At 40.3% G+C, this 15,260-nt stretch overlaps 2 protein-coding genes across 3 annotated transcripts; both read right to left on the bottom strand.

Annotated features, from left to right (window-relative positions):
- Positions 1-3: 3 nt before the first annotated feature.
- Positions 4-8,477, bottom strand: LOC144196036 (amyloid-beta A4 precursor protein-binding family A member 1-like). Of its 2 annotated transcripts, XM_077716012.1 has the most exons (15): positions 8,344-8,433; positions 8,045-8,207; positions 7,634-7,683; positions 5,798-7,338; positions 4,724-4,822; positions 4,592-4,631; positions 4,326-4,471; positions 4,197-4,229; positions 3,920-4,006; positions 3,644-3,829; positions 3,327-3,506; positions 3,039-3,251; positions 2,816-2,935; positions 2,611-2,751; positions 4-2,233 (listed from the first exon to the last, which is right to left on the bottom strand). In XM_077716012.1, exons 4-15 carry the CDS (start codon positions 7,121-7,123, stop codon positions 2,162-2,164), a joined length of 2,643 nt encoding a protein of 880 aa, XP_077572138.1. In that variant the 5' UTR covers positions 7,124-7,338; positions 7,634-7,683; positions 8,045-8,207; positions 8,344-8,433; the 3' UTR covers positions 4-2,161. The 2 variants fall into 2 exon arrangements, with proteins under 2 accessions (XP_077572138.1, XP_077572137.1); XM_077716011.1 differs by lacking the exon at positions 8,045-8,207 and having other exon boundaries at positions 8,344-8,477.
- Positions 8,478-8,749: 272 nt separating this feature from the next.
- Positions 8,750-14,250, bottom strand: LOC144196048 (protein prenyltransferase alpha subunit repeat-containing protein 1-like). The gene is made up of 7 exons (XM_077716025.1): positions 14,117-14,250; positions 13,136-13,305; positions 12,828-12,894; positions 12,633-12,737; positions 12,314-12,557; positions 11,768-12,120; positions 8,750-11,601 (listed from the first exon to the last, which is right to left on the bottom strand). The coding sequence occupies exons 1-7, from the start codon at positions 14,200-14,202 to the stop codon at positions 11,253-11,255; spliced, it is 1,374 nt and encodes a 457-aa protein (XP_077572151.1). The 5' UTR covers positions 14,203-14,250; the 3' UTR covers positions 8,750-11,252.
- Between the last annotated feature and the right edge of the window lie 1,010 nt (positions 14,251-15,260).

Below are 15,260 nucleotides of genomic sequence, written 5' to 3'. Positions count from 1 at the left end.
AAGTTATTTATTGTTGTAAATATGGTTACAAATATTCTGGCGAGCTTCAATCACAAAAAAAGCTTGCACATTAAAAAAAAAAAAAGCTGTATTGATAACTTTTATTTCCACTCTCTTAAGACACTTTTATATTGAACAGTTCAGTTACATTCAAAATGGGTGCACTTGGAAATAGAAGTTTGCGTCACTGTCACACAAGCCTACAACCCCTGACAGAGCACTTGATAAATGTGTAAATACCTGTATATATATTTACAATATTTTCTACTTGCGTGTTGTTTTCCTTTGTTTCTACTTGCACACCACACACACACACGCACGCACACACACAATAAAAGCAGGCATTACAGCATAATTCACAAGGACAAAATCAGCCCAGTGTCAGAAAAACGACTGCAGGATTTTAACGTGAATATTAATTTGCGGTAACTGTAAGGCCAAAAGCGTTCAATCAATGTGAAGGAAAATTGGAAAATTTGTAGCTTGGCATCCATGTGCAACGCGTCAATAATTCATGTAAAACGGCCATATTTTTAATACATTTTGTGATATGTACTGTATTTTAGTGACCCACAGATAAATATTAAAATTAATTTTCTTTTTTTAATGCAAGTATTAGGTTTGAATGAAATGTTACCTTATGTATTAAAGCATAATTGACCTACATGGTTCACACCAAACCCATTTTGTACTTTTTGGAAAAAATACTAAGACACAGCACTAATATATTCACTCTATATAAGGAATTGTAACTTGTAGGTATTTTATTTTTTTTGGAAGATAGACGTAAATTTATAATCATTTATAAATACATATTCAATTTCAGTCAATACTATTTGCTTATAAGTTGAGGTAATCACCAAAAAATGTGACAATAGTTCCCATTATGCCTACTGCCACACGATGTTTAGGTCCTAAAGTTCAGTTTAAAAGCTAAAGTCGAGGGGAAAAAATAATTTTAAAAAAAAATAAAAAATAGCAAGTGCATTTCAAACGATTACATTTGTGTTTTGTCAGTATTTTTTTCACTTTAAAGAAAATAAACATTCACAGTAAGTGTTTGTATGGAATTGTATTAAAAAAAAGCTCATTGCAAATAGGAACGTGCAACTCAAACCAAATGTCTAATTCTAAAGATCCTTGTTTACTCACATATCTACATCTGAAATATTTTTAACTGGCCCTACATGGAGCAAAATGAGACATCTTTATTTTACGCTACATGTCTGTTCTAACTTTTGAATGACAAGTTTCCCCCCTGCAATGATTACCACCCCATACATTTGATATGATTACATTTGATGAGTCACTTATATAAAAAAGAACCCCTCATCCTGTTCTGCCGTTCTGATTGAAGCTAAAAGTGAGATTCCTGCCATGTGTACATATGTGCTATGACTTTTTCCATAACTCTTGTATTTTTTGACAGAAAATATTGTCCCCCTAATATGAGATGGATTTCCATATTTAGAGTTCTTGGTGAGCAACTAGGCACAAGATTTGAGTCAACATTCCATGCGGCGTGAGCCAAAGCTTTAAAACGTGCTCTACATACGTACATTTGCAAAACAAGTAAGCTTATGTGCGTCGACAAAGTACATCGGTGAGTTTTGAACAGCTAGCGTGTGGAATGTGTGCAGTGCTCACATTCTCATTGTGTCGTGCAAAGAACCCGCAACGTCCGAGCCAATAAGGTGGACGATGCTTGTTTTGGTGCGTTTTCGTAGCATACGGACACATCGAAAACAACATTGGTGGCCCTCAGTAGAGCTTTCATGCAAAATGCACAGAAAAAGTAGTGACTACGGACAGAGAGTGAAAAAGCAGCAGCGATAGAACCAAAAGTACGGGTTGCCAAATTCAAAGAAGAATGACATTCAACATAAACTGTCGAGATGGTTTTGGAAAAGAGAAATTTCAAAAAGAGCGATCCAGGGGGGAAAAGAAATAAAGTGCTGACTACTGATCCAGTCAAATACAATTTTTGCACCGATGGCAGATTAAAGTTTTTCAATTGAACAGAAAACACTTCAACTCACTTTGGTACGTCACCCGTGGATATACGGCATGTTCTCGGACGTGTGCTGGTCGGAGTGGTGAGGCAGATTGAGAAGAGACGGCGGAAATTCAAAGGGCGTGAGGTCAGACTTGAGTATATCATTTAAATGTAAACTGGCTGCTCCTGAGCCGTCAGCAGACGGTACATGGCTGCAGGCATCGTCTTCATGTGGATCTGAGACACAAACGATACCTATTATTTTCATATTGACGTTTGGCTGGGCCTGCTACTATCACACCAGTGCCACTCACATTTTTTTTCCCTTGGAAACTGACAGCCTGTTATAATGTTTTCAAAGCTATAGTTACCTGAAAAAAACATATTGATAGGCGCTAAACGTCCTATCCAATTTGACTAGGAGGGGCGGATGAACCTCCCAGTGAAAATACTTTTGAAAAAATAAATAATAAAAATAGTGTGTTACTTAGGTCTGTAACCAGTTTGACTTTCTGTCTTAATTCATTTGAATGTCATTACTTTTTTTCTTTAGCATATATTAATTCATAAACTATACTAATTATACAATGCTTAGAAATATGTTGATCTCTCACCTCTCCCACAGCATTGGAAAGGAGTTGGACAATTTTTTCGTGGGGTATGGCGACCACACTCTGGCTGTTGATCTCAATGATGCGATGGCCAACTCTGACTCCTCCCCTTTCAGCAATTCCACCGCGCATGAGGCTACATATCTAATGAAGAGAGAAAAGGTCTTTCGACAAACATTGGCTCGCAACGTTAAGAAAGAATACCCACGATGCCGTTCTGGACACTGAATCCAAGTTGGTAGCGGAGGTCCGGACGTCTGATCAGTACGGTGGTGACTGGGGGACATCGCACTATGTTCATCTTTATGCGGGACACGTTTTTGAGACCCTGGCAAGGAAATTGGTGGTTTTTCCAGTCAAGTTTTTATTGTGTTGGAGACATTCAAGCCACATACTTTGTATTATTAAGAATGATAATACTGTTGGCGTACCTTGATGATACTCTGACAGGTGGACAGTGGCAATCCCACCAGACTGGTACCACTAATGGACATAATCTGATCCCCTATGTTCAGTCTACCAGACCTCTCTGCCGGCCCAGCATGCATCATGTTGGCAATGATAACTGTGGGCAGGATGGAGCCCCAGCCACTCTCTACAATGACCACGCCAAGCATCTCTCCTTTGGCTTTCTCTACCAACACCTGAAATGCCGAAAAATCCCCCAATGTGTAGTCAACCGAGTTCAAAATACAATGGCTTTTGAAATGTAGGCTTACTTCTTTGCAGTTTTCCGACTTGGAAAAGTGGATGAGGTCATCGTTGTACATGTCCTGAGTGTCAAGCAGGTCGCTGAATTCCTTTTGACTCAGGTCCTCTGGATTAATGCCATTGGCTCTCAAGAATTCCTGGTACGCCACACTGAAGGCCTGCCCGATGGACTGCGCAATAAGCTGGGCCTAAAACCGGAAAAGTCCCCTCATTTTACACTCCACTCACAAAATGAAGCCACAGATTTGGTCAAGACCAGGAAGAACTCTGGCATAAAAAAGTATTGGCCTCCTTCTTCAACAATATCAACCCGCTATTGACTCACATCGTCAGATTCAAAAACGTGACATATCATCTTGTACTGGCACTTGCTGTCCGCTTCTGGGTCCGAGGCGTCCACGTTTTCTTGAGACTCGGGTGGAGGCATTCGGCGCCGGGCCATCAGAACTACAATGCTGCCTATGTCGGCAATGTAGGAGATGGTGCGTAGAGGATGGTCCATCATTGTATCCTGTGTGTCAAAAAGCCACAGTAGTGTGTGTTTAAAATGAACAATGAAGTATGAATGCACTGTTCCTCAACAAGGAATCTTTTTTAGTACCTGTGAATCTGCATTGAGCACTTTGATTCTCTGAGTGGAGATGAAAAGATCAACCTCCGTCATGGGTTGGGCATCATCCTCTGGGGTCTACGCAATAGTGCACAATGACAGAACATTCATGCATTTTCAGACTCGCTTATGCTCACAAGGGCCGCGGGTGGTGCCAGACCCTATCCCTATAGGGACACCTTGAATCGGTGGCCAGCCAATTGCAGATGTACAGAACATTACGGGGGAAAAAATACATGTACATGCAGATCTGTGTGAAAGGACGCACCTTTTTTTTGTTCTGGGCTAATTTCTGGGCCGTCTGGCAGGCATGAAATGCAACAGATTGACAGAGTTAGTTAGTCACAGGACTTTATTTACATAAAGGTGACACTAAAAGGCGAATTTAAAGGTTCACCTTAATGCGAGCGACAGCTTCTTGAGCTTGCATCATGCGGATGTTCTTGGTTGGTGTCTTGACTGACAGCAGCTGAGTCGAGCCCAAGTAGTTGGCTGCAAATATGATCCCATCAATAAGATCCTCTGGGTCACAAGGGCCTGGAACTGGACAATAGAAAAAGGATGGTTTAAATAAATAATGGGAGCTTAACTCACATGACTGACTAGCAGTGGGTGTGGGTGCATAATTTTGTCATTTCAAAATATCAGAAGAACGATACTGACCTTCAACATATGTAGGAAAAGATGCAAGACTTCTTCTGGCCTATTAGTTGAAATATGAGAGAAAGTTGCGTGTGTCATGTTATTGAAATATAAAATGATATATTATACAAGAACATAAAAAAGCGAGGATACTTCTTTGCTGGAGGGGGATGATTCAAAGTTGTCCTCCGGTGCAAGAAGTCTGGTCGCTGATTCTGCACCAGGAAGAGCGGGAGAACCGGAATCGGGACACTTGCAGCATGAAAAATAAAGAGAAAGAAAGCATTGAGCGTTCAATTTTGGAATCTCTGTGAACTGGCTTTAAAATGCACTCAAACATTTGGAGGAATTATTGACTCGTTTATACTCAGCTAAATGTTTCTTCAGCGTGGATTTTTTATTTTTTATGAATGTAAAAAAAATGTAAAAATTAAAACCCTGCGATGTAGTGAAGCCGTGAAAGTTGAACAGCAAAATTACGAGGGAAGACTATATACTTAATTAGTAAAAGACGTCCAATAAGCAGTTATACAGAATTAGAAATTGTCCCAACCTCATTTTCATCGTATGGCAGAGTTTGCTGCTGCATGCCTTGGTCCTCTTCAAGCTTCTCAACTTGGTGCATCCAAAAGTTTTCCATGACTGATAATAAGTGTCCAAGTCGCAGCAAACTCCAGTGGGTGTCCCAGCTGAACGAACGGCTGCATTTGACCGCAGCGTCAACGGTCTGATTGTGCTACTCAGGTGACAATCGGGTATCACTTTCGTCATGGAAACGATTGTTTGCACTATGTGTCTTGACCCAAATGACTTTGTTATGGGGTTGATTTCGATTTCCCTCTCAGGTCTGAAAATACTTTTCGACATGAAATGTGACGAGAAACTCAAACTGAACAAATGTTTTATCTAAATTCGGTTGTTTACCGTCTTGTGATTGGGAATGGTCTCAGTCCTGCTGTTATTAGAGCCCTTTGACATGAATAATTGAATTCATATATCCTTGCACCTCTCTCTCTCTTTTTCCGAGTCTGGAATAGACACTGTTTTAGCCACGTAAATGAAAACAATTTTGCTTAAAGAAATAAACTATTGAACATTACTCTGGTGGTTCATTTTTTTAAGTGTACCTTCTGTCAATCCTAATATTGCTTGAACTGCAACGTAGTACGTATATGGCCTATTTTTTAAAGAAAACAGGATTTTAAAGCCAGTAAAGTTTGTACTCACCTCACTACCAAAAGATGTTTGCTGATCGCACTCAGAGGCGTGGCCAAGATCTTGCCTCATTACCCAAATGGGTTCCTTGGGTTCATCGGGAGTGTAAGGAGATCTGACTGTTCTGGTCTTCACCTCCTCTATGGCCTCCCTAATGTCCTTAATGGCTAGAGATATATCGGTCTGACTGTTTCTCCCACTTGCCATTTGCTCAGATGGTCTTAGAGTCTGCGTTTGGACTGCTTTACCCGAGTTGGCAATTTTCACGTTTTTACTAGAATGCGTACCAAGTTCTTGGCCTGGCTCCAGTTCATTATCAGCCGCAATCATGTCCTCGGCAATACATTGGAGAATTGTAGGTCTCGGGCCTTCTCTCACCTCAGTCCCAAGATTATCAATGTCCTCTTCCTGCTCACAGCTGTCAGCGCGTGGGTAAGGGGCAAATTCAGCCTCCTTCTCTGGACTGTCCGACTCCCCATCCGAGCGCTCATCGTAGTGCCTCAGACGGAAACCCACAGCCTCTTGCTGGTGGTAGTCTTCCCCTCCGGTCTGACCCTCCAACAAACTAAGGTTCTCCTTCCTTCTCTGGAGAGATTCCCTTTCCTCCGATCCGTCATCTGCACAGTAAACCAATGAAGGGGCATCTCGGATTTCCTCATAAACATGCTCGGAGAGCGAGTAAATGTCATAGGGCTCGGAGTACGTTTCTTCTGCAATTCCTCCATCTGGAGGCTCCAAGATGGCACTCGCTGTCAAATCAGTCCTTACCGCGGGGAAGCCGGGAGATGCGCCGTGGACGCAATTTGAGTAATCATCAGAGGTCAAAATTGGCAAGGATCCCTCTTCTCTTTGAGGATCGGACTGTTGCCCGCACGGTAACATTGGGATCTGCACAGGATAGTAGGAATGCAGATTGAGAAGTTGTCGTTCAGACTCTGCACTCTCAATGTAACCCTCAGCCTCAGGATGTAGCTGAACTCCATAGTTACCCGTCTGCTCCTCCACCCCGGGCTCCGACGACATCACGACCAGGCTGTCGTCCCCCTCGGCCCGATCCGTGTGGGTGTGAAAGCCGCTCTCTGTGCTGGCAGAGCGGGCCAGCACGGAATCATCCCTTTCCCGGTCATCTTCTCGGATCAGATCTCGGTGTTGCTTCTCCTGATGCTGTAGTTGCGCTATCTCCGCCTCTCTCTCTTGCCTCTGTTTGCGCCGCTGCTGTTGGGCTCTGATCCTGGCCTCATTGTCGTCCTGTCTGCGGTAACGTGTCACGGCAGGTCGGGGAATGGGTTGTTGGAGCTGTCGTGGTGGCAGATGCTTAGCTCCATGTTGCATCTCCATGTCTTGTCGTCGTGTTCTGCGTTGCCACGGTCCGCCGGATATGCTTCATTCAGTTGCTGCGTAACGATGACCAGAGTGTCTGTCTTGGTTGGGGCGATGGTGAAAACTGCTTTGGTGGTGATGGTCAGATTGTATCTCAAGCAGATGTTCAAAATCTGCTTGTTGGTCCAGAAATTCCAAAGAGGGGTTTTAACATTCAAATGCTAGCATATGTGCTGTTGAAACAGAAAACGAAAGGTGTAAGAACTTTTTGTTTGCAAACAAATTGGTAGAGGTCATGAACTGTGAAGTCAATGTTTTTTTTGCCTGCAGAAATCCAATTTGCATCATTTTGATCATGCCCAAAAATGTGTTTGGATCAATTAAATGATTGACTAACTGGCTAAAACCATTAGAGACAGCTTGCCAGAATCATGCAAGAAGCAATGAAACGGGATATATATTCAAATTTCATTTAGATGCCATTGAATTGGAACAACAACAAGAAAAAAAATGTAGGTTAAATCCTACCTGGTATGGAACAGGTTACAGCCCCAGCGGAAATTTCCGTTGTGACAAATCTGCGGTTAGACAAACAAGAAGGCTCATTTAGTCTTTTAAGGTGATGGCAAGAATCCATTTTCTTTCATACAGGGTAGTCACAGCTTTAACTTGGCAGACGGTTCGTGGATGGGAAAAGATGAAATGTCATGATTCAAATTCAAGACCCCCCCCCCAACACGTTTACGCAGTCAGGTGCTCTCTGGATGCTTTTCATGGCTACTCTATAGCCTCCTGCTGGATGCTGCAGACAGTCTATATATACATTGCATGCAGTCAATGATGAAAAGCATCAACACACGAGCCAGGCAAGCATCGCAAATCTAATCTGGGCGTTTCGTCAAGTAGGAAAATCAAACGCGAACGGTCCGATCCGTTTACCGGGCCTGGGAAGAAAAATAATGGCCTAAATGGCCGGCCGTTTGACTCGTCGGGCGCAGTGGGGGGTCGTCGACCCTCACACGGAGTGCGATCTCTTCTTTCCTCCGAGCGTAAGGTTTAGCCTGCATCTACGTTTGTATGCACGCGGCGGTCCACGGAACAGCTGGCCACAAATGCAGACAGAGGAAGAAGCAGATGCTAAGTACGGTCGTGACAAAGATTCCCTTGGCATCGAAAAGCGACCACCTGGCTTGATTTTCATTGAATTGGAATGGAAAGAACCGCTCGGTTTAGCTCACCTGCTTTCAGCTACGATGATTTTGCGGCTAGAAGAAGTCTCCAGCCGCCGCCTACCTCATCACAGTCCATCATCCTCATCGTCATCGCCCTCATCATCTTCATCACCCATGGAACAGTGTTGACGAGATTTTCAACCCCTCCCTCCGCCCAATAATTTAATTTTCGCATCCAAACAACATAAAATTTGATTTTATTATTATTTAGCCCTCATGAAACTAGAAATTACATTCCAAATAAAAAATAATACACATTATATATATTTTTATATATTTATATATATAGTAGTGTCACAACATTTTTTTAAAGTAGGTTTGCATATTTTATGTAGAAGTCAATCATAAAGGAGTTATTGGAGGACGCAACTGAAAAATTACAAGGGTAAAATAAAAAAAAGCACACCAAAAGTGAAGACAAAAAATCTTTAATTCTATATAAATAGAAAACTAACAGTGAGATTATTAAGTACCCACTCCACTGGTCGTTTATACAATAAATTATTCCAGAAAAAAAAGAAAGAGCTACATTATTTTTTAAAAAGCTTATTGAACCATTAGAAACATTTAGATAATCTTGAGTGTAAAAGCATGTCTGTAAGATGTTTAAGTAGTGATATGGCTACATTGGTTTGTTAGGAACAAGCAAAAACATACAGCAAAATACTCAGAATGGTATAAGAACGCTAACCCTGTTTTCTTTTTTATAGGCGTACACAAAAAGTGATGTTAATGTTACTTGGAAGCACATTTTCAATGAAAAACATCACTCAACAAATGTATCTTTCACTTTCACTCATGTTCAAATACAAGGTTTTTGGGGAAAAAAAGCAGAGAAATAATGTCTCCAACCAACACCATAACTCAAGAGTTGAACACACCAGAGGGTTTGTAATGCTTGTTAGGCGAGTGCCAGGAGGCCAGCTGAGCATGAATGAGTGGAGAAGCCCTTTCTCTGGATGTTATTGGTCAATCATATTTTTTTTGATTGAAAGTACAATGGTTATCTTTTTCTCTCTTTTGAAATCCCAAAAATCGGGTATTTGAGGAGGGATGTTACTTTCCTAGCCGCTTACCTGAGTTCTATGTGCATATTTCTCATGGATCTCAAAATGTGCACATAGTGATGTGGTCTTAAATTAAATAAGATTAAAACTCACTATTACAATAGATTCCTTCAGCAACTCACATTCTTAGTTTGCAATAACCCATTGTGATGTTAACAAATAACATTATATAAATATTACATTGGTACCTAACACAAAAATGTCTTGTATAGACAAATGCATTTTTTTAGAATTAACACATGATATAATGTCATCTTTTATGCAATAAACAATATGGTAGTGTTTTTAAAACCAATAGCAACATTGTGCAACTATGTACATTTCTAACAATCAAAGATCTGTACCCAAATATGATGCATAATTAAAGAATATTGATCCACCATAGATTATGATAAAATGGGTGAAAACATGAAATGACAATTCAGACATGTATCCTAAATATAATGTAACAATCTTATAGAATCAAATATATGTAGCTTTCATTCTGAGTAAATGTAGAACATTTCATTAAGATGACCTAGTAAGCAAACAGTTAGAATTTAAAAAAAACATCCTTAAAATTGCAACTCAAACAAACAAAAAATGCAGCCCAAAATGTTGTACAACTAAAACAATGACAATTCAGGAATTGTTAAAGTGATCAATTCAGTGTGGCACACAACACAGCTAAAACAAGGACTGTAACAATAGCTTACAAGCTTCCCACTTCATTGCTATGCTATAATATCCTTGATCGAGGCTCCTACTCACTCGTGTTGACGTTGGATGCTGTGCTCAATAGCCGTGATGCTTTAAAGCAAAAACTAAAAATGATTGTTCATGCCGTACTCTGTTAAAGGAAAGATTGCACAACGGAGCCGCCAAAGACTCCATAATTAGTCTCACAGCAGTCCAAAACATAAAATTGAGAACCCCGTCAAACTTTAAATGGATGGAGTCCCTTCTGGAATAAAACAGATAGAGAAACTTCACAATGTCATGTGAGAATGAAGCATAAATGTCATGAGTAGATGTTACTCCACATTTAGTCATGTGTACTTTTTATATGATGCATAAACAGTTGGAAAATGAATGTATAAGAAATGTAGGTTAACAAAGCATGCATCTAATGTGAAATTTCCCATCTTGAAAGATTCCGACCCACTAAAGCGACAAAGTGGACGCTATGAATGAATAAGCAATGGAATGATGGTACAAAAAAGAACCCAATTCTCTTTTGTGATTGGAAATGGAAAAATAAACCAGATATCTGACAAACTATGCATTCCTAAACTTGATTCCTACTGGCAGCACTGCATGAGAATATTAGTAAAGGGCAAATTAAAAGACCCTGTAATGTCATTTCAGTGATTTTTTCCACCAAAATATATACCTTTAGCTGTTTTTTTAAAAAACCTTTTAAGCAGCCTATCCTTAAAACACTTCCATCGGTGGCTTATCGCCGTGAGGGAGGTTTTTTTTTTCCATCAGAATATTAGATTCATCAAGGGAATATGTAGTTTTGAGAACACTTTAGAAACTCAATAATTTGAATTCCATTCCCAGTTTTCAGTACTCTGCCCCAGACAGTTTTAAAAGCTGACCTCATTTTTCACTTCCACGTCTATTGAGGACCGTCATGTAAAATGCGTCTCTACTTATGAAAAATCCAAGTTACGAAACCACTTCTGGAACAAATTTATTTCATAAGTAGAGGGACGACTGTACTTAGAAATGTTTAAAAAAATGATTTTAAATGTGGGCAATAAACACTTTTTTTCTGCGTTGTGTCAAATGTACGAGCGACATTTTCACTTGACAGGGCCTCTAAGGTTACTATTTAAAAGAATGGGTTCCTCCACATCATTCTCAAAGTTCCTTCCCAATTACAGAGTTTAACCACTTTTTGTATGCCAGGCCAAAGTGTCTCTGTTCTGGGTTACATTGGCTGTCTAGGATATCGCTAAGAAAGGTGCACTCTGAGGACAGGCTGGGAAGGCTGGACAAACGGAGACCCCTCTTCAGGCGCTTGCTGTCACGAGGCAAAGCTATACCATCTACCTCCATTGTGCCTCCTCCCCAATCTTCACAGCTTTGAGCATCTGGCTTCAGTTGAGCTGTGTCACCATTATTATGGAGGAGGTTGTCTCCATTGCTGTTCAAGTTGTACAGCTGGTGTTCCCACCTCCATTGGTGCCACAAATAGAAGACATGCCGCCTGGAGTACAGGAGGAGTATAGAAATATATATATATTTTGATCAAAATTGGTTTAATAAATGATGGGCTATTTCACACACGGAGATTTACCCGAGTTTTGCCCATGTGCCAAATACTGATTAGTATTATGGTCAGCAAAACTGGAAAGGTGACTTGGGTTTCTCACCTGTGACTCCACAAGGTCTCGTGTCCTGGGAAAGACCGGATCAGGTCTGAGCACAGTTCCATCTCCTGGTGGAAGAGCTCAAAGAGTTTTGCTAATTCAAGCTCCTTATCCTCATCCGTGGTCTCTTTTCCCAACTGTTCCCCGTTGGCCGAGACATTGATGGAGCTCAAGAGGAGATTGTTGGGCGCTGTCCTGGACTGATGCTGAGGTGAACATTTTCTGCTGGACGCTGGCGTCGGAGAAAACTCTTCGATGAGCTCTTTAAGCAAGAATTGGCGGTAGTGAAAGCCGCTGTGGTCCGATACATGCATTGACACCCACTGACACGTGGTGGCAAGCTCATCATGGAAAACCTTTGAAGGAAATGAAAAAACAAAAACAAAACAAGGCCTTATGAAAAACTTAACTATTTTTAGATTGGAACGTTTTGCTGGGAGTATAAAAAAAACATTAGTTTAAGAAAACCGTGAAATTGTCATTTATAATTTTGTTTAATATGGATGATACTTTGGTAAATTAGAAAAGTGACAAGTGGCTCCTACCCACCTTGACGTTGCCTTTGGCCATGTGCTGCAGTACCCAAATCCGATGGGACCAGGCGTTATAATTGCTAGGATAACTACACGCAGCATGCGAGCAGACATTTAGCTCTTCCTGGAGCATTTGAGCAAGTTGGTAACTGGACTGCTGGCTCCTTTCAACATCTGCCTGCTCGGCTCCACCCCGCGACTGCTTTCCACCACAATCTGCAGCCGAGAGAAGCGTCAGGATTTGCTGCAGTACCCACCGCCTGTAAGGAGGCATCAGTTACTGATTAGCATGTACATTTATCATTGAACTTCCATTTGGTCATTAAGTGCCTTACCGGTGTATCCATGTCTCTGGACTCTTGGGGAATTTGGTGAGAGCCAATTTGCCAAGATATAGATCCCTTTCCGCATGAAGGACTCCACCCTGAATCAACTCCTTTCTGTAAATCAGATGTCACAAATGAATTGCGGCCATTTTCCTACATTATGTGCATCCTCTTATTCAATGATTTTTGCATTTATGGCTATACCTGACATTCCATGCAGTGGTAAAGTCGGGATTAAGCAGCAGCAGGGTCGACGTAATATCCACTAGAGCTGAGGGGAAAAACTAAATTAAATTTTACCTTTAAGTTTTACATTTCATTGTTCGCAAAACGAAATGATTTTTTAAAAATCAGCTCAAATTCCAATTTATTCGAAATAAACCATCAAAATGTAGCCATGCTTAATATTTGTCAAGTCCGATTGTTTTAAATACAGCACCAGTTCAAATTTCTTCTTTTAATCTGTTCAAGACAAACGCTATGTTGACTAAACATTAATTGGGATCGTTTACCTTCTTTATCCAGCCTGTGTTTCCTCTGGCGGTAAAATAATAGCTTGTTCTGTACATATGGCAGTAGAAATTTGACACACCAACTTTCAACACCCAACTTGTTCTCCACCATCACGATAGGACTCCGATTGTATCGTCCCACTGGACATGGAATCACACCAATCTCATCACTAGGAAGAAGACCATAGATTTAGGAGTCTGCTCGTTTTATTTATAAAAATAACAACATAAGAAATGATCTTTTTATGCCAAAAGTTTTCTTCTGGATGTGGTTTCAAGAGACTATAAAGTACTTTTGAGGACAAATTAAAGCAGAAACCTTTTCTAAATGAAAGTTCTATGGTCCTCGTGGTTTGTATGGATGTTTCTGTGTGTAATACACACCCATCCTTGTGCTATAATATATCGTCGCCGATATTCAATATCCGAAACATCACTGACTGCATGTTTCTATGAAATCTTGGCATTTCTTGGTGTTAGATGGGGTCATGCAACTAAAATTTGAGTTTTATTACTGTTATGTTACGTTTGACATCTGAGATGAATGTCAATTATACATAGCATTAGATTTGCGCTGTTTACATTGCAATGCAATGGTGTAAAAGAATTACATTGCAATTTAAAACATTTTACTTCATCTGTAATGTGTACATAATTTAACCACAGCGTTAGAAAGGTATTTTGCATGAAGAACAAACAACTTCAGTCTTTTGGAGCAGGATTTCTGCAGACGATGGTTAGTTTGCCCAAGTACTTTTAGTACTTTTTCCAAACCATAACCTCCTAAGGGGCACTCTGTCTGCAACTCGGGTAATGGCGTACAATGAAGCCATAAGCAGCCAAAGAAAAATATTAAACTTTGCTTTAGTATACGATCTGACATTCCAGGTTATAGTCGAAGCCCACACAACAGCGAGCATGAGGTCATTCAACGAAACAGGCACAACTTTAGTCGGGAAACATCACAGATATAACACTTACATGTTAGGGTTCCTCTTAAATGCATTTGTAATGTCTTTTACTACTCTTTGGACCCAGACATCCACCTCAGACTGCGAATCCGCCATTTTGGGTCATCAAATGACGTTCTTTGGACAAATCTTTCCGGGTCAACAATTTAATGATGTCATCTTACGTCACCTAAACCCGGTTTTAACGGCAAGCGTCAACAAAAAAAATGGCAATATATTACTACTAACCCTAACTTTAGATCACTAAAAAGTATCGGGATATAGGAATAACACTATCTTTACACTGCCGTTGACATAATCTATGTTTTTCCTGGTGATGAGGGAGTGGGCAGTAGATGGCAGTGTAATATAAGAGTTATTTCTTATTATCCTATGATATATAAATACTAGATCTAGAATAGAGACATACATATATGATAGGAATAAAGATAACAACTATGTATGTCAATTAACTTTATGTCTTTCAACCTCTTGGCACCCTTACAGATGTCAATACATTATTTCAAGGTTGATATTATATATTTGATATTGTTGCTATTGATTACCAAATCCAAATTCCATAAGAAAACAGCTTATGACATTTTGGACCCTGGTATGTTATTATTCCCCCAGCCAAACAATAATTGCATTCAATCAGGGGTTAGCTTGGCTGCACATGAAATTTGTATAACTCAATTTCACAAAATCAGATGTTTTCCTTCTGAGATATTAGAAAATGCATAGTATTTTTTTCTGCCATGAATCTGTAGGTGATTAATTCTCTGCATTTGTTAATCAACATTTCCCTTAAATGTCAAATACATTCCATATTATACACTCCTACGCAGGCATTACTCTTTCAAAAAAATCTCTATATTTGATCATTTCCTTATTTCTGCAATAGATAAATGCATACCATGAACACTTAAGCTGTCATTTGAAGGGCTTGATTGAAACAAATGAAAAGCAATTGGCAAATGTTGCCAAAGTGGACAAATGAGCCAACCACAGGAGTGTGACGTTCCTCCTCCTTGTGGCAGTATTGATATGATGTCAGCAGATGAGCAGGGGGACTGATCTGTGACTTCTGGGGTCATTCTCACCATCCACTTGTTGCCATAAACTCCTCAGCTCCACTATATTCAATCCCAGTATCGCTCAAGTCATCTATTTAA

The sequence above is a fragment of the Stigmatopora nigra genome, chromosome 4 (genome assembly GCF_051989575.1).
Source record: "Stigmatopora nigra isolate UIUO_SnigA chromosome 4, RoL_Snig_1.1, whole genome shotgun sequence".
NCBI lineage: Eukaryota > Metazoa > Chordata > Actinopteri > Syngnathiformes > Syngnathidae > Stigmatopora > Stigmatopora nigra.
This window is presented reverse-complemented; position numbering and strand designations above follow the sequence as displayed.

Coding starts and splice junctions, on each gene's coding strand:
- LOC144196036 (XM_077716011.1), bottom strand. CDS start 7,123: ATGGAGATGCAACATGGAGCTAAGCATCTGCCACCACGACAGCTCCAA. Junction 4,230..4,325: donor AAGCTGTCGCTCGCATTAAG/GTGAACCTTTAA, acceptor CATGCCTGCCAG/ACGGCCCAGAAATTAGCCCA. Junction 2,936..3,038: donor CCTGTCAGAGTATCATCAAG/GTACGCCAACAG, acceptor TTTCCTTGCCAG/GGTCTCAAAAACGTGTCCCG.
- LOC144196048 (XM_077716025.1), bottom strand. CDS start 14,202: ATGGCGGATTCGCAGTCTGAGGTGGATGTCTGGGTCCAAAGAGTAGTA. Junction 12,895..13,135: donor ACACAGGCTGGATAAAGAAG/GTAAACGATCCC, acceptor TTTTCCCCTCAG/CTCTAGTGGATATTACGTCG. Junction 12,558..12,632: donor CCAGAGACATGGATACACCG/GTAAGGCACTTA, acceptor GCCTCCTTACAG/GCGGTGGGTACTGCAGCAAA.